Source organism: Salvelinus sp. IW2-2015, linkage group LG4q.2 (genome assembly GCF_002910315.2).
Source record: "Salvelinus sp. IW2-2015 linkage group LG4q.2, ASM291031v2, whole genome shotgun sequence".
Classification (NCBI taxonomy): domain Eukaryota; kingdom Metazoa; phylum Chordata; class Actinopteri; order Salmoniformes; family Salmonidae; genus Salvelinus; species Salvelinus sp. IW2-2015.
The window spans coordinates 14,364,764-14,383,882 of record NC_036843.1 but is presented as its reverse complement, the minus strand read 5'-3'; the positions used below and the strand labels follow the sequence as shown (position 1 = coordinate 14,383,882).

Here is a 19,119-nt window from a genome sequence, read left to right as displayed (position 1 = left end):
ATCCTTCTTTTCACTCTGTTGATTAGGATAGGATTGTGGAGTAACTACAATGTTATTGATCCATCCTCAATATTCTCCTATCACAGCCATTACATTCTGTAACTGTTTGAAAGTTACCATTGGCCTCATGGTGACATCTCTGAGCGGTTTCCTTCCTCTCCGGCAACTGAGTTAGGACGTATGCCTGTACCTTTGTAGTGACTGGGTGTATTGATACACCATCCAAAGTATAATTAATCCTATGCTCAAAGGGATATTCAATGTCTTCTTATTTATTATTTTACCCATCTACTAATAGGTGTCCTTCTTTGCGAGACATTGGAAAACCTACTTGGCCTTTGTCGTTGAATCTGTTAACTGCTCAACCTAGGGACATTACAGATAATTGTACTGTATGTGTGGGGCACAGAGATGAGGTAGTCATTCAAAAATTATGTTAAACACTATTATTGTACACAGAGTGAGTCCATGCACCCTATTATGTGACTTGTTAAGGAAATTGGGGTTTAATACTTGACTCAAGACATTTCAGCTTTACATTTTTTATTAACTTGTAAAACATTTCGAAAAACATTATTCTACTTTGACATTATGTGGTATTGTGTGCAGGCCAGCGATAAAAGAAAATCTATATTTAATCAATTTTAAATTCAGGCTGTAACACAACAAAATGTGGAAAAAGTCAAGGTGTGTGAATACTTTCTGAAGTCATTTTAATTGTTCCATATTTTTCTAAATGTGATATGTCAACCAAACCATCTGTGTAGTACAGTGGTGGCTGCTGAGGGGAGGATGGCTCATAATAATGGCTGGAATGGAGTGAATGGAATGGTATCAAATGCATGGTTTTCATTTCATTCCAGCCATTATCATGAGCTGTCCTCCCCACAGCAGCAGTACACTGTCACATGGCCAGAAAAGATGCATCTCCTTACTCATTTCAATCTACACATTTGATAGAAAGAAACACGGCGGAGATGTGAGCATCTCATCATTATATGCAGATCTCTGATCATACTGAGTGAGTCAGAGAAAAACTTAACAGAAGGACATTGTTACCTCCTATTGCTCACGTTCCAAGAGCTTTCAATAATTTTATTTAAATATCTTGATATAATACATACAGGGCTTTCACAAGTTATTTATTGTGTGTGTTTTAGGGGATACTGTGATCCTCCTGTACCTCCCTGTGTGGAGAGTGCAAGTTCTGTAAAAATCACAAAACTAACCTGGTCAAAAGATCAGGTGAGTGTTCCGGGCACAGCCAACAAAATCAGAGACAACCTCTAGCCACTACATCTGGTTGTCACTAGTTGCCACAGCCACAAAGTCAAAACAGCTACATCATAATAATTAATGAAAACAAAGATGTGCTTTTGGTCTTAATTTAAGGTTAGGCATAAGGTTAGCAGTATGGTTGGGTTTCAAATCAGGTTTTAAGACGATAAATTGTAGAAATAGGCTGGGTTCATTGAGTCAATTCTCCCGTTAGGGGATAAGTCTGGCCCACTTCATGGGCTGCAGCACTTTCTTTCTCTGAGTACATGGTGGTGGCAGACATCTCGCTGGCCAAGGTGGACGAGAAGGCAGGGCTGTGGGATTTCCACAGGCTACGGGGCAGCAATTAACATAGCTAAGGTCAGTCACTGGATTTCCTGATGGTAGTGTCTCTCCTTCAGGAAAAAAACATTTCTACAAGTTTCGAAAACAGCATCCCATTTTGTAAAAGCAGAATATTTCCTGACGAACACAACTGATTCAACTGATTGTGTATAGCAGGACAAAACTTTCACCTAGTCTCTATTTGTGATTTCCATGCCCAACGATGTCATTACAGGTGGAGACGGGCTCGACCTGTGCAGTGTTCGGACTTGGCGCGTCGGGCCTGGCTGCCATCAAGGGATGCAAAGCAGCTGAGGCGACCAGGATCATGGGATTGACCTCAACCCAGTTTAAGGTGGCCAAGGAGTTTGGATTATTCCTTCATATGTGTGTGCAACATAGGGATCATGGTGAGGAAGTGGATTCTACTTTTACAGACTACCCTTGAGTGTTTGGGGAATTAATGACTATTTTACTGACAATGTGTAGAAAGAGTGCACAGTGCTTTTCTCAATTTTATGATTTCTTTTAACAATGTCAACAAATGCTCAACTAAGCAGTGGTATAAAGTAATTAAGTAAAAATACTTGAAAGTACTACTTTTTTTGGCAGTATCTGTACTTTAAGTAGTTTTTTTGGCAGTATCTGTACTTTACTACATTCCTAAAGAAAATTATATACTTTTTCCCATGACACCCAAAAGTACTCGTTACATTTTGAATGCTTAGCAGGGCAGGGAAATGATCAAATTCACACACTTATCAAGAGAACATTCCTGGTCATCCCTACTGCCTCTGATCTGACAGATTCACTAAACACATGCTTCATTTGTAAATTATGTCAGTGTTGGAGCTTGCCCCTGGCTATCCATAAATTAAAATAAACTAGAAAATGATGCTGACTGGTTTGTTTAATATAAGGAATTTGAAATTATTTATACTTTTACTTTAGATACTAAAGTATATTTCAAACCAAATACTTTTAGACTTGTACTCAAGTAGTATTTTACTGGGTGACTTTCACTTCAGTCATTTTCTATTAAGGTATCTTTACTTTAAAAAATTGGGTACTTTTTCCACCACTGCAGCTAAGTGTTGTAATCTCAATTGTAGCATATGTTATCTATGTTACACCTAATGGTCATAGTGGCACGATAGCAAGGTTACAGATGTGTAAGTGACTGTTCCAGAGTGCGGCCCTGAAGGTTTGTCAGCAGGCGGGCAAAAGATCTCCTCTCACCCATTCCAACTGGTGACAGGATGAACTTGGACAGGAACTGGGATGGTTCTAATGTGTTAGTGAGAGCCAAAAGCTCTGTGTAGTTGTCACCCCACATAATCCAACCAGTTGTCTATCATTTGATTGAACTGAGGTCAGGCTTTGCATTTGCTTTCCATAGAATATACAAGTGTGGAGGGTGTTCCTAACTGGTCAGTGAGTACATGAACAATAAGCTGAAGGTGGATGATTGTGACCCACACATCACCCTTCGAACGGATCAGAGGGCTTCTGTTTAATGCATGCTGGGAAATTTTAAGGCATTGCACAAAAAACACAACAAAGCCTGCTTTCCATTTTGTGTTTACTAAATGGAAATATTTCTCATCGTTCCTCGGTCTTGCAGTATTCGTGTTGTCCTGAATTTTTAGATTTCAAGAGGCGGCTCTGAAAACCATAACATCACTCCTTATTTCTCCATTTCAATTGAATACATTACATCAAAGGATTGTCTTACTGGTCAAATTAATTTGAACCTCGTCGCCAGGATAATTGAGCATAGCATTGGGAGAAAGCATCTAGTGAATGAGTATCATGTCATTTGCAGTCAGATTCTCATAATGTGCACATCATAGGAAGTACAAAACAAGAAACACTTAACTTTGAGCTAATGCAAAACAATCAATACTTCAATGATTATGTTATTACTATTTTAATAATACAGTACTCTGAAAAAGGGTATTAATTCACAGGTCTGTAGTAAACCCAGACTTCTGCTGCAATAGAGCCTTTGGCATTTATACAGTCCTCACCACACTCAAACACAAAAGCATATACGCACACACACAACTACAGAACAGCTGTTTATTACTCCCATCATAGAAGAAATAAAAAGCTGGCAGAGAAACTGGAAAGATTGGATTAAAATGGAGACTCAAGAGTGTTGCTCAACAGTATATCAAGGTAAATATTGATCGACTGGATTGAGGAATAACAGACATGCTGCCTAGACATTATCTGGCATGGTTATTCTTAATTCATACAGATTAAGGCTCAACGCGCTACACCAGGGCAATTCCAATCCAGGCCTTGGGGTCCACCGCACTGCAGACTTTCATCCCGATTCAAACCAGACTTGGGATGCCTGGCAAGGAGATTCTGGTCAATCAATGAACCTAAATCAACTAGTTCACTACAAGAGAGAAAAGAAAACTAGCAGTGCTGCAGACCTCAGGACCCAGGTTTGAATAGACCTGCACTACACACTTTAGCAGAACACTGAGCTCAACAGCTCCCCTCTCTGGCCACTCAATAGGACCCAGCTGCCTTGCTGTCAATTAGGCAACACAGTAAGGTGGCACATGTCTAGAGGTCAAGGAGTCAAACTGAAGCATGACCCTTTCCACACCTCTGCAGTCAAATACGTCAACAGAATCAAAGCTCACAATCAAGGTAAAAATTAAACCTGCTACTGCGCATAAATACACTTCTTTATTTTTACTTTTCATCTCCTGATGAGACATTTATTTTTTAAAACAGCACCGATAAAACAATCCACACAGTTGATATCAGATGTATTCAAGTACTTCCTGTAAATCTTGGAGAACACTAAATTCGTGGAACGGTGAGAGCCAGGCCGCAGCAGGGACAGCCTCCGGGGGGGTGGGGGGGCAGGCGGGCGGCGTGCCTCAGGTTAGAGATGTGTATGTGTGATATGACATTGGGGACCAAAGAGAGCTGCCCACGAGACAGTCCGTTCGTTGCTGTACCCCCCCCCCATTTAGATTTGGTTGAGGAAGTGGGGACGTCCGTTGTCGTCCAGCCGGCGTGTCAGAATGTCACAGCCCGTCTCCGTCACAAGCAAGGTGTGCTCAAACTGGGCGGAACGCTTCCCATCCCGAGTCACAGCTGTCCAGCCATCAGGCCACGTCTCGTCCTGCCAACCACCTACACAGAACACACACAGTGTTAAGCACACAAGTACAGTATTAAAACACAGGTATACAATTACCAACCATTAAGCACACACAAACAAAATTACATCCCAAATCTGCTGTCATGTCTCTGAGGACCCTTACCTTCACAGATCATGGGCTCGATGGTGAATACATGGCCAGGCTTCATCACTCCGACCGCTTTGTTTTCTGCAAAGAAAGGAAACCCACCAATTTATACATCTTCCCCCAAAATCCTTTGAGGATTAACGTGTACGTGACCTATAAAATTTGAAGTAGGCTACTATGTTATCTGAGAAAAGGACGTCAATTACACAAGCGTATTGGTGGAAGGAGACTGAGAGGTACTTACTGGCATAGTGGGGCACGTTAGGAGCAGTGTGGAACAGTTTGTGGATGCCATGGCCACAGTAGCTCCGCACCACAGAGAAGCCGTTAGCCTGGGCATGTTTCTGGATGATATTACCAAGCTCCCTGTAGCGGATACCAGGCTTTACTAGAAAAGGAAGAGGGGGGGAAAAAACATTGTGATAGTGACCTAATTGAGACTCGTTCCAGGAAACTAGGCATATGTCACGTGTCACTACTTCACAGGAGCGCCATTTGAATGCAAACTTTATTTATTTATCAAAATGCATTTTGTCAGAAATGCCTTCTGAAACATGTGAACTTTCATGTGCCTTAAAAACAAACTTGTATGCCATCTGTAAATACAAATAAAATTGTTAAATTACGAGCCTAGTTGGTTTAGCCATGGAAAAAAGCCACAACATTCCTGCTAGCCATGGTTGGCTGAGACAATGAGTGGGCTGAACATGCTTCTGTCTATAATATGACCTGGCCAGTATGTGTAGGTAATCCTTTCGAAACAGGGCTTTTGAAAGATATTAGGTAGAACTGCATAACTGTTGCTCCGCACTTTCTGGAGGACTGAGTTTTGAAATCAGTGGAATTAGAGTATGATAGCTAAGGAAATTCTGGCGTTTTGATTGCAAATATGCAGACGGAGTTGAAAAGAGAACACACAGAAGGCTGTTGTATAAAAACACCTGTCTCCAGATTACATCTTCAAACTATGGGTAACCATGGCATCCGTGACAGAGGGAGAAGCATCCATGTATACACGTAAGAGAGTCTAGCTAGCTCCATTTTCAGATTTGACAAGTTTCTAATTGTCAGAAAGACATTTTCATGTCAAGTTAGTGTACTGTTAGCTAGTTAGCTAACGTTAGCTAGCTAACGTTACATGTATGATCTGTGTAGTAATATTATTTGTATCTCAGAGCCATTTGCATTGCTAGTTATAGCCTGATGTTAGCTAGCTAACATTGAACCTGGTTGGTTAGCTACCTGCAGAATCATGCAGGGTAGTAACGTTAGGAGTTGGGATTATGGTTCATTGTTTAGCTAGCTAGATGTCTAAACAAGACTCCACTATGCAAGAAACAATTTCAATAGAATGTTTGATGTCACTGTGACAACTGTCGATAGCGAGAGTAAATTTACCAGCTACGTCTATCTACTCCGATTTCTGAGCACTCTCCCGAGTGTGCCAGAGTGCAGAATAACTGACAAATTTACAAACGCTCAACACCCAACACCCGTTGAATATGTTCGGTGTCAGTAAACTTTGGCAAAAAAAGTGTAACTAAATAGTTGCCAGCATCACAGTTGCAGTCACCAACGCTCTGGATAACCAGCTCTGCTAGGGCGAGTAAAATGGTCAGAGTAAGCTGTTCTCTCATTTGTATCTGAAAGTAGCTAGCCAACATTACCCAGTTAGCTTGGGTGCTTTTAGGTCAGAAAGCTCAGATCAACCCTATGTTTCATCCAGAGTGTCCAATGTGTGCTCTGAAAGCCCCAAGAGAGAAATGCTCTCAATTTACAAACGGTGAATCTGACAACACTGGGTTTCCGAACACCCAGAGCACACTCTGGCACTCCAGATTAAATTTACCAACACTCCCGTAGTTTCAGCCTTTAGTCTTGAAATCTTTGGTTGTTTAGTACATAGCCTCACATGTGAATCCTTAAAGCTTAAAAGGTTGTGAACGATTCTGAATGGCTGTAGACAAAGAAGAGCTCTCCAGTAGGTGTACCAAAATATTCAAGGACCATTTTCTCAAAAGTGAGGTTACAAGTTTATCAACTTTAAAAAGTACAATTACTTTCCCATTCAATTACTTTTTACAATTACTTTCCCGTTCATCAACTGCAGTGTATGACATAGCATTTTCTACTTTCTACTTTTACACAATTTATAATTTTGCTACATAAGACCTATTCGAGCCGGTCAGCCACAATTGTTAAAAAAAAATCTAGTTTATCTTTATCTGGCATCAGGTAAGAGATCCTACCTGAGTCGATGGCTTGCATAAGGCATTCGAAGGTGGTCTGGACAAGCTTTCTTGCCCCTTCATCTGCCTCTCCGACAAAGAAGGTCTCGTTGAGATCTCCGTGGAATCCATTGTGGTACACAGTAATATCCACTGCACGGGGGGGTGGAAGAGATGCTGAACATTAGCAGAAATATATACAGTGCCTATAATTAAATTAATTAATGCTTTATCTTGATTCAATTTTTTATATATATAAAACCGCCTTTGGCCGACATTACAGCTTTTGACTCTTTTCTGGTAAGTATTTAAAAGCTTTGCACACCTGGATTGTGCAATATTTTCCCCATTATTCTTTACAAAATTCTTCAAGTTCTGTCAAGTTGGCTGCGGGATAACTGCTAAATGGTCATTTTCAAGTCTTGCCATAGATTTTCAAGCAAGTTTAAGTCAAAACTAACTAGGCTACTTGGAAACATACTGTCTCTTTGGTAAGCAACTCAGTTTATATTTGGCCTTCTGTTTTGGGTTACTGTCCTGTTGAAAGTGAATTCCTCTCCCAGTGTCTGGTGTACTGCGAAGCAGAGCAAATGGCTCCGTTTCAAAATGTTAGTGATTCATTTAGTGATACCCGAGCCCTGCCCATACCCTAGTTATTGATGAAAAAACAGGCCCTATGTATAATCTTGGGTCGGGTTAGGAAGGACGACCATCTTTGTAGTGTCTGGGTCGTTTCATACAACATCCACAGATTAAGTGCTAACTTGACCATGCTTAAAGGGATATTCAGTGTCTGCTTTTTATGTTTTACCCACCTACCAATCTGTATGAGGCACGGGAAAAGCTCCCTGGTTTTATAGATTAAATCTGTGCTGGAAAGTCAAAACACGATTTAGGGACCTTACAGATGCTGTATAAATGGGGTACAGGGGAAGTCATAAAAAAACAAACATGTTTACCCTTATTTCACACAGAGCGAGTTCAACTTGTTACTCCTTATCTAATTTAGGGTTGCCATAACAAAGGGGGTGAATACTTATACAACCAAGATATTGAAGTTGTTATTTTTTTTAATTTTTAATTTTTATTTTTTTTACATTTGTTAGCATTCATATAATTAAATTTTCACCTTGACATGTGGATATTTGTGTAGACAAGAAAAAAAATCCCAATGAAATCAAGTTCAGTCACACTAACAGACGGATAAATACTTATAATATGCACTGTACATGATAGTGGGCACTATCATGCTCATGAGACCACTTGTCTTGTCAAACCATGCTGTAAGTCAGTTTTTTTGGCAGTGTCTCATGGGATCTTTCTCTTGAGAATAGTCCCGTTTTCAGACATATATAGGACACAGGCTACATTTTGGCTGAAGTCCTATAGACTCTTGCTGAATACTAATAAAACCATTTCTCTTGTCAAACCATGTCAGCAAGAGCTCTTTGGCAGTCTGTCTAATGGGAACTAGCCCGTTCTCTATGTGCATCTCAATAGTCTAAAGTCTCACTCACCTATTTAAACCCCATCATACTCAATGATCTGAAAACACACATTAGGTGAAAGAATATGGAGGATGCCAACTGGGGATTTATATTTCACCTGTCCAGTTAATTCAAGCAAGTAACGGTGAAGGGACAGATGAGGAAGCCACTTTTTGCCCTTGGGAAACCTACCGTTGAGGATATCCCCATCCACCAGACGTCTCCTGTCTGGGATGCCGTGGCAGATGACCTCATTGACTGACGTGCAGCAGGACTTGGGAAAGTTGTAGTAGTTGAGAGGGGAGGGGTAACAGTTTCTGGCTGTGCAGGCCTGGAGGAAGGAAGTGCTTACACGTCAACAATCAAGACGAGGGAGAGAGGAGGAAAGAGTGAAAAAGGAAGAGAGCGACAGGAGAAAGTGAGTGGATGGGAAAGAGGGAAAGGAGGCTAGTGTCTTTACCAGGTGCACAGTGTGATCAATCTCCTCTGTGGTCATGCCAGGTTTCACCATCAGGGCGGCGATGTCAAGCACCTCTCGGGCCAGCTACAAAAGACAGAAATAGACTTTGCATTTCAAAACCACTGTTTTTAACACTTCTTGTCAGTAGGGGGGCGCCATTTCGACTTTGTAAAAATTAGTTCCCAAATTAAACTGCCTCGTACTCAATTCTTGCTCGTATAATATGCATATTATTATTACTATTGGATAGAAAACACTCTAGTTTCTAAAACCGTTTGAATTATATCTGTGAGTAAAACAGAACTCAAGTTGCAGCTAACTTCCTGTCAGGAAGTGAGAAATCTGAAATCGATGCTCTGTTCCAGGGTCAGTTTATTAAATTGCATGTGATCTATGAGTCGACATGCACTGCATACGATTTCCCCTAGATGTCAGTAAGCAGTGAGAATTGGAATTGTGTTGCTAGGCAGATCTGAGGCCATATAAAGGCTCATGGAACCGGGGGTGCACTCTTTTCAACGTTCGTCATGGCGCAGAGGAGCTCAGGATGGCATTCTGAAAAGCTCTCGTTATAGGCCTTAGATATATCCGGTTCTGATTTTATTCGATATAGGTGTTAAAGACATCATAATGTAGTTATTTTAAACCGAGTTATATCAGTTTATTGCGATTTTAGGATATTTCTTTGTCCTGCGTTATGGTGAGTTGGACACGTCTTCGCCACATGGCTAATGTTTGCTGCTAATTCCTAAGTTGAAGACGGCAATCTACAACCGAGCAACGATGATTCTGGACAAAGGACCACTTGCACAAGATTCTGATGGAAGCTCATCAAAAAGTAAGAACTATTTATGATGTTAATTCGTTGTTCTGTTGAAAAATGTAAAACTATTATTCGGCCATTAATTTCGGTGCGGTCTCGCTTTAGCGCACGCTGTATGTCGTAGTAACGTTAATTTTTAAAATCTAACACAGCGGTTGCWTTAAGAACTAATGTATCTTTKATTTGCTGTCCAACCTGTATTTTTTAGTCAAGTTTATGATTAGTTATTGATTAGATTAGGTGCCTCTCCCAAGATTTCTCCCGACATTTTGTTGGCAGCTTGGCTAGTATTCTCATTGTATAACCACGATTTGTGCCGCTAAATATGCACATTTTCGAACAAACAATATATGTATTGTGTAATATGATGTTATAGGACTGTCATCTGAAGAAGTTTGAGAAGGTTAGTGAAAAAATTAATATATTTTGCTGGTTTATTCGTTATCGCTACTGTTGGCTTGAATCAATGCTGTTGTGTGGTTGGCTATTGTAGTAAGCTAATATAATGCTAAATTGTGTTTGCTGTAAAACACTTAAAYAATCTGAAATATTGGCTYGATTCACAAGATCTTTGTCTTTCATTTGCTGTACGCTGTGTATTTTTCATAAATGTTTTATGATGAGTATTTAGGTAATTCACGTTTGCTCTCTGTAGTTATTCTAGTTGCTTTGGTGAGAGTTGTGATGGTGGCTGCAATGTAAAACTATGATTTATACCTGAAATATGCACATTTTTCGAACAAGACATATGCTATACAATAAATATGTTATCAGACTGTCATCTGATGAAGTTGTTTCTTGGTTAGTGACTATTTATATCTTTATTTGGTCGAATTTGTGATAGCTACCTATGCAGGAAAAAAATGGTGGGGAAAAAAAGTTGTGTCTTTTGCTATGGTGGTTAGCTAATAGAAATACATATTGTGTCTTCCCTGTAAAACATTTTAAAAATCAGAAATGATGGCTGGATTCACAAGATGTGTATCTTTCATTTGGTGTCTTGGACTTGTGATTTCATGAACATTTTATTATATGATATCCCTGTGGCTTTAGGCTAGGCTATGCTAGTCAGCTTTTTTGATGGGGGGGATCCCAGATCCGGGTTTGTGACTCGTTAGAGGTTAAAACMGTTTGAGTAAGTTATTAACTGCAACAGCGAAAGCTTAAAAAACAATTGAATAATTTACCTTAGACACAACTCTCATGCCTTCGATGTCTTCGGCAGGAAGGATCTTGATCTGTGAAGTGCCCTTCAAAGACTGCTCCGACTCAGACATGCCTAAAAAAAAAAACAAGCGAAAAGAATAGGCATACTGGCCTCATTTTAACGTCACTATTCTATCCATACACCAGCTCACCCTGATCAGCTTTCCATTAAACTGAGTCAAAGAATATCACTCAGTCCAGTCTGACTTTCACTCAAAGCGGACTACCAGTCTACTGACGCAACCACTTCATGCATCTGCTCAAAAAAGTAGTTATGCTACTGGAAAGAGCTTAAAAGGGATACTTTGGTATTTCGGAAAATGAGGCCCTTTGTCTACTTCCCCATAGTCCGATGAACTAGTGGATATCATTTTTATGTCTCGGTCTCCAGTATGAAGGATGTTCGAGGTAGTTTGCTAACTAGTGTTAGCGCAACGACTGGAAGTCTATGGTATCTACTAGCATAGAATTACAACAACAAAAAAAGGGCAGAATTGGGCTGCCTATGTAAAACGCAACTTTTGAAGCCCACATCCTCACAGAATAGATTCACTGCATTAGATTAAAGTAGACACCAAACATCCTCACCTAACCTGGCTATATGAAAGAAAAATACACTATATCACAGCATGTCACAAGGATGTAGTCCTACACATGTCGACCAAGGGGCATGATAATATTGATCTGCAGACCTCCTGAAACCGCCTCAATTCTGCTGCACTCCAAATCAACCTCTGCCCCTTACACTAAACACCTGTAGAGCTGAAAGGATCCTTTTCCGGCCGGGTGGAATTCTCGAAATTGCTTACTCCTATGGAAATATTTCTGAGCTACATAATTCTATGGCATGGGGGCCTTTTTATTGACATAGGCATACAGTTATTCTGGTTGAGCCACATGGTTAGACTAATTTCATTGAAAAGGCCCATGTCATTCTTCTTATACAGTTTTTATCTGGTTATCAGATCACAATACCAAACAAAGTTTACATACAATGTATAGACCACAGCATTGACATGAGCGTCATAATCGGTGTAGGCAACATCACTGAAGCATGAGCCACAACCACATCAGTATGTTTATCAACCACTTAGCAGAGACAACACGATTACTGTACAAAACCCCCATCACTATGATAAAATACAAACCATAGCTCTAATGCAGCAGCAAAAGATGAATGAAAACAATGCCATGCAGAAACACATTATCTTTGACCATGCTTCCATTTCCTGCCTGGTGTTCGCAGATGGAGACATACAAAAGAAACAACAGGTATACAACAAGAGGAGCGACAGTGTGTGGTTATGTGCTGCACAGATGGGGGGGGATAAGGGATTGTTGTGGGTGGGGTAGGACGTACCTGCCATAAGACCCACTTCTGCTGCTGAAGTGATGAGTAGAAAAGAGCTTCAGACACCAGCCTCTCCCACTCAAACATGCGAGCACACACACACCCCCTCTTAAACTCACACAAACACTCAAAAGCACTTGCATACATAGCCAGACACAAAAAAAGTGGGAATGACCATGGGATCGACCAAGACGAATACGCTTTTTTCAGAAGGTAGCAAATGTATAAAGGAATGCCATTGTTTAAGCTACAGTTTGTCTACAGACTAAGCAGAGGTAAAACGTTATTCTAGGGTAAGGTTTACTCGTTTAATGGATTTATTTAATCAATTAAGGACTGCATTTTTTAATTGGACAGAGTTCAAGTGCTATAGACCCAAAACCTTGCTAAGAAGCTAGCAAAAAGACAAAAGGCACCTGCTACAACAGCCATCTACTGTAACATACAAAGGAATTCATCCCGTTTACTTGTTTGCAGAGATTAAATATTAATGTGTACAATACTGAGTTGCAGTTCAACAATGGGTTGTTTGTACTCTGAACCAACAGAGAAAGCCTAGGGGTAGATCAATTATGCTATTGAGCAGACGATCTCACTAGCCAGGGTCACACTGTGTAGACTAGACTCAGGACGACGGGAAGTGATTCAATGCCATTAACAATGAACAGCACTGTGGCAGACTCAAATCAAATGTTATTGCTCGCATACACATATTTAGCAGGTCTAGCTTAATGCTTCTGTTCCTAGCTCAAACAGACTGTCTGGCGATTAATTCTGGGCAAGGACAGCAAAGCAAATCGACAGTTGTGCTGCTTATGGTTATATTTAACCCAGCCAAGCTGTATGAGGTCTAGATTTTTTTAAATTTCGAAGTGCCCAGGAATCTAGGTTACATTCTAATTTTGAGAAGACTGCAATGCAGAGATCATCAGCACTGGGAAGTGACTGATGTGAAATGGGTTATGAGTAAAGTTATTAATTCACGAAAACACGCTTAGTGCTGGCTAAGGGATTGGTCATATACAGTGGGGAGAACAAGTATTTGATACACTGCCGATTTTGCAGGTTTTCCTACTTACAAAGCATGTAGAGGTCTGTAATTTTTATCATAGGTACACTTCAACTGTGAGAGACGGAATCTAAAACAAAAATCCAGAAAATCACATTGTATGATTTTAATGCATGACATAAGTATTTGATCACCTACCAACCAGTAAGAATTCCAGCTCTCACAGACCTGTTTGTTTTTCTTTAAGAAGCCCTCCTGTTCTCCACTCATTACCTGTATTAACTGCACCTGTTTGAACTCATTACCTGTATAAAAGACACCTGTCCACACACTCAAACAGACTCCAACCTCACCACAATGGCCAAGACCAGAGACCTGTGTAAGGACATCAGGGGTACAATTGTAGACCTACACAAGGCTGGGAGGGGCTACAGGACAATAGGCAAGCAGCTTGGTGAGAAGGCAACAACTGTTGGCGCAATTATTAGAAAATGGAAGAAGTTCAAGATGACGGTCAATCACCCTCGGTCTGGGGCTCCATGCAAGATCTCACCTCGTGGGGCATCAATGATCATGAGGAAAGTGAGGGATCAGCCCAGAACTACACGGCAGGACCTGGTCAATGACCTGAAGAGAGCTGGGACCACWGTCTCAAAGAAAACCATTAGTAACACACTACGCCGTCATGGATTAAAATCCTGCAGTGCACGCAAGGTCCCCCCGCTCAAGCCAGCGCATGTCCAGGCCCGTCTGAAGTTTGCCAATGACCATCTGGATGATCCAGAGGAGGAATGGGAGAAGGTCATGTGGTCTGATGAGACAAAAATAGAGCTTTTTGGTCTAAACTCCACTCGCCGTGTTGAGGAAGAAGGATGAGTACAACCCCAAGAACACCATCCCAACCGTGAAGCATGGAGGTGGAAACATCATTCTTTGGGGATGCTTTTCTGCAAAGGGGACAGGACGACTGCACCGTATTGAGGGGAGGATGGATGGGGCCATGTATCGCGAGATCTTGGCCAACAACCTCCTTCCCTCAGTAAGAGCATTGAAGATGGGTCGTGGCTGGGTCTTCCAGCATGACAATGACCCGAAACACACAGCCAGGGCAACTAAGGAGTGGCTCCGTAAGAAGCATCTCAAGGTCCCGGAGTGGCCTAGCCAGTCTCCAGACCTGAACCCAATAGAAAATCTTTGGAGGGAGCTGAAAGTCCGTATTGCCCAGCGACAGCCCCGAAACCTGAAGGATCTGGAGAAGGTCTGTATGGAGGAGTGGGCCAAAATCCCTGCTGCAGTGTGTCCAAACCTGGTCAAGAACTACAGGAAACGTATGATCTCTGTAATTGCAAACAAAGGTTTCTGTATCAAATATTAAGTTCTGCTTTTCTGATGTATCAAATACTTATGTCATGCAATAAAATGCAAATGAATTACTTAAAAATCATACAATGTGATTTTCTGGATTTTTGTTTTAGATTCCGTCTCTCACAGTTGAAGTGTACCTATGATAAAAATTACAGACCTCTACATGCTTTGTAAGTAGGAAAACCTGCAAAATCGGCAGTGTATCCAATAGTTGTTCTCCCCACTGTATATGTTATGCAGTAGTTGGCCAGCGTCAACATTCCAATCAGATTCCATACATAGTCATTTCTATTTATACAAGTTTGCATGGTTGCCTAGCAACGTGAGGTTTTGCCAGGATTATTTGGCTATGGAGGAAAATGTTCAAGCCCCTTGCCATCCGAGAAACTGAACTGGAATTCACTGTGCGAGTGTGCACTAGCTACTACTTACTCTCAGACTTCGCTGCTTCAGTAGAGAAATACATAAACCGTTCAAAAGTTGAGTCACTTAAAAATGTCCTTGTTTTTGAAAGAAAAGCTAATTGTGTCCATTAAAATAACATAAAATTGATCAGAAATACAGTTTAGACATTGTTAATGTTGTAATTGACTATTGTAGCTGAAACGGAATATCTACATAGGAGTACAGAGGCCCATTATCAGCAACCTTCACTCATGTGTTCCAATGGCATGTTGTTAGCTAATCCAAGTATCATTTTATTATTATTATTATTATTTTTTAATCTGTGTTTCCTGGCCCGTCTTTCTTCCATTTAAAGGGGTATCAACCAGATTCCTTTTCCAATGGCTTCCTCAGGCTGTGACCAGGCTTTAGACATAGTTTCAGGCTTTTATTTTGAAAAATGGGCGAGATTTTTCAAAAGTAGTCAGGTGTCCTCTGAATAGTTCCTGCGCGCGAGTGGGGTAGCTCTCCATTTTACTTTCCTCTCTTATTGAATAGGTTACGGTCGAAATATTATTGATTATGTTTGTTAAAAACAACCTGAGGATTGATTATAAAAAAACATTTGGCATGTTTCTACAACCATTACGGATACTTTTTGGAATTTTTGTCGAACGGAACGAGGCTTTGGTTTTCTGAACATAACGTGCAACCCAAATGCCGTTTTTTTGCTATAAAAGTAATATTTATCGAACAAAAATAACATTTGTTGTGTAACTGGGAGTCTCGTGAGTGCAAACATCCGAAGATTATCAAAGGTAAACGTTTAATTTTATTGCTTTTCTGACCATGCTAATTTGGGGCTAGCTGTTCTAGCATTGATTGATACACTCACAAAAGCTTGGATTTCTTTCTCTGTAAAGCATATTTTCAAAATCTGACTCGATAGGTGGATTAACAACAAGCTAAGCTGTGTTTTGGTATATTTCACTTGTGATTGCATGATTATAAATATTTGTAGTAATATTTTGCGCCCTGCAATTCAGCGGTTGTTTAGGAAAATGATCCCGTAAAAGGGATCTGTAGCGCAGAGAAGTTAAATGGCTAATTGATCATTATAAAACCCTTTCGCAATTATGTTAGCACAGCTGAAAACTGTTGTTCTGACTAAAGAAGCAATAAAAATTGGCCTTCTTTAGACTAGTTTCAAGCTACAAAAGTAATTTACAACATTAACAATGTCTACACTGTATATCTGATCAATTATGTTATTTTAATGGACCACATTTTTTGCTATTCTTTAAAAAACAAGGACATTTCTAAGTGATGTCAAACTTTTGAACGGTAGTGTAGGTATTGTAACATCAGTCGAAATTAGAGTACTTGTTGCATCTTTAGAAAGGTTGTGGGATCAAAGCCAAATTAATGCATGGAGTTCATCATATCACGTTCCAACATTGAAATCGCCAGCAAAATGGAGCTCTTTTGGCTGGCCTTACACAAGACGTGCAAAAGGTCAGAAACTTTCGGGTCAATTTCAGGAATTTTGAGTACATTTTCCATGAGAAGTTAAACCTGGGAATGTTGCTTAAATTCATCAAAAACGTTAGCTTAACAGTGAACCTTTATTGTTGGATACACAAGGCAATTCTAGGTCTTGTGACATATTTTGTTTAAACTATCCCCAATTCAATGGAATTGCAACCCTCTGCATGCACAGTGCATTCTTCCATCACAGCTGATTCTCAAGATCTTGCACACCAATGAGATGCTATTAAGCCCACACTACTACACTGTCTGAGCCAAGGACTACATGCGTTCTGGTAAGTTTTGATTACAATACTGGGTGGGGTGAATATATTTTATGACATACACGATTATTTATTTTATATATATATATTTTTTTTTTACCCCTTTTTCTCCCCAATTTCGTGGTATCCAATTGTTAGTAATTACTATCTTGTCTCATCGCTACAACTCCCGTACGGGCTCGGGAGCGACGAAGGTCGAAAGCCATGCGTCTTCCGAAACAACCCAACCAAGCCGCACTACTTCTTAACACAGCGCGCCTCCAACCCGGAAGCCAGCCGCACCAATGTGTCAGAGGAAACACCGTGCACCTGGCTCCCTTGATTAGCGCGCACTGCGCCCGGCCCACCACAGGAGTCGCTGGTGCACGATGAGACAAGGATATCCCTACCAGCCAAACCCTCCCTAACCCGGATGACGCTAGGCCAATTCTGCGTCGCCCCACGGACCTCCCGGTCGCGGCCGGCTGCGACAGAGCCTGGGCGAGAACCCATAGTCTCTGGTGGCGCAGCTAGCGCTGCGATGCAGTGCCCTAGACCACTGTGCCACCCGGGAGGCCCGACATACACAATTTTTTGTTAACTTCTTGTGGCTGCAGGGGCAGTATTGAGTAGCTTGGATGAAAGGTGCACAGAGGTGCCCAGAGTAAACAGCCTGCTCCTCAGTCATAGTTGCTAATATATGCATATTATTAGTAGTATTGGATAGAAAACACTCTGAAGTTTCTAAAACTGTTTGAATTATGTCTGTGAGTATAACAGAACTCATATGGCAGGCAAAAACCAGAGAAAAAATCCAAACAGGAAGTGGAAATTCTGAGGCTGGCAGATTTTCAACCAAGATCCCATTGAAATCACAGCGCGATATGAATGAGTTTGCACTTCCTACGGCTTCCACTAGATGTCAACAGTCTGTAGAACTTTGTCTGATGACTCTACTGTGAAGGGGGGCCGAATGAGAGGGAATTTGTCAGGTCTGCCATGACCTGACCATTCTTTGACCATGCGCGTTCACATGAGGGAGCTCTGTTCCATCGCTCATCTGAAGTCAATGTAATTCTCCGGTTGGAAATGTATTCAAGATTTGTTAACATTCTAAAGATTGATTCAATACATCGTTTGACATGTTTCTACTGACTTACTGAACTTTTGGACATTTCGTCAGCTTTTAGGGAACACGCTTCGTGACTTTGGAATTGTTTACCAAACGCGCTAACCAAAGTAGCTAATTGGACATAAATAACGGACATTATCGAACAAATCAAGCATTTATTGTGGACCTGGGATTCCTGGGAGTGCATTCTGATGAAGATCATCAAAGGTAAGGAGGAATATTTATCATGTAATTTCTGGTTTCTGTTGACTCCAACATGGCGGCTAATTTGACTATTGTTCTGAGCGCCGTCTCAGATTATTGCATGGTTCATTTTTCCGTAAAGTTTTTTTGAAATCTGACACAGCGGTTGCATTAAGGAGAGGTATATCTATAATTCCATGTGTATAACTTGTATTATCATCTACATTTATGATGAGTATTTCTGTTGAATCGATGTGGCTATGCAAAATCACTGGATGTTTTTGGAACTAGTGAACGTAACACGCCAATGTAAACACAGATTTTTTTATATAAATATGAACTTTATCAAACAAAACATACATGTATTGTGTAACATGAAGTCCTATGAGTGTCATCTGATGAAGATAATCAAAGGTTAGTGATTAATTTTATCTCTATTTGTGCTTTTTGTGACTCCTATCTTTGGCTGGGAAAATGACTGTGTTTGTCTGTGATTTGGCGGTGACCTAACATAATCGTTTGTGGTGCTTTCGCTGAAAATCCTATTTGAAATCGGACACTTTGGTGGGATTAACAACAAGATTACCTTAAAAATGGTATAAGACACATGTATGTTTGAGGAATTTTAATTATGCTACCTGTTTCCATACATGTTAAATTTTAAAACATGTATCTTACAAAGGAGTTGTTTAATCTAACTGCTTAACTATTTACCTGTACATGGAATTTTATTTTACTTTTTTTTTTCAAATCTTTACAGGAAAATGCACGGGCACTATCTGATGTGTGGAGACATTTCACTGTAGCTAATGTATTAG

At 40.6% G+C, this 19,119-nt stretch overlaps 1 protein-coding gene across 3 annotated transcripts in view; it reads right to left on the bottom strand.

Moving 5' to 3' along the window:
• Positions 1-4,289: 4,289 nt before the first annotated feature.
• Positions 4,290-19,119, bottom strand: part of metap1 (methionyl aminopeptidase 1) — a 28,911-nt gene continuing 14,081 nt past the window's right edge. The window contains exons 6-13 of one of the 3 annotated variants that reach the window (XM_023986773.2): positions 12,448-12,471; positions 11,069-11,160; positions 9,059-9,142; positions 8,791-8,929; positions 7,133-7,264; positions 5,128-5,271; positions 4,899-4,964; positions 4,290-4,767 (exon numbers count right to left, since the gene is read on the bottom strand). In XM_023986773.2, the coding sequence (XP_023842541.1) occupies positions 4,601-4,767; positions 4,899-4,964; positions 5,128-5,271; positions 7,133-7,264; positions 8,791-8,929; positions 9,059-9,142; positions 11,069-11,160; positions 12,448-12,471 (848 nt within the window). In that variant the 3' untranslated portion in view covers positions 4,290-4,600. The remainder of the gene's footprint in view (positions 4,768-4,898; positions 4,965-5,127; positions 5,272-7,132; positions 7,265-8,790; positions 8,930-9,058; positions 9,143-11,068; positions 11,161-12,447; positions 12,472-19,119) is intronic. The other 2 variants (XM_023986775.2, XM_070443385.1) reach the window with 2 other exon arrangements.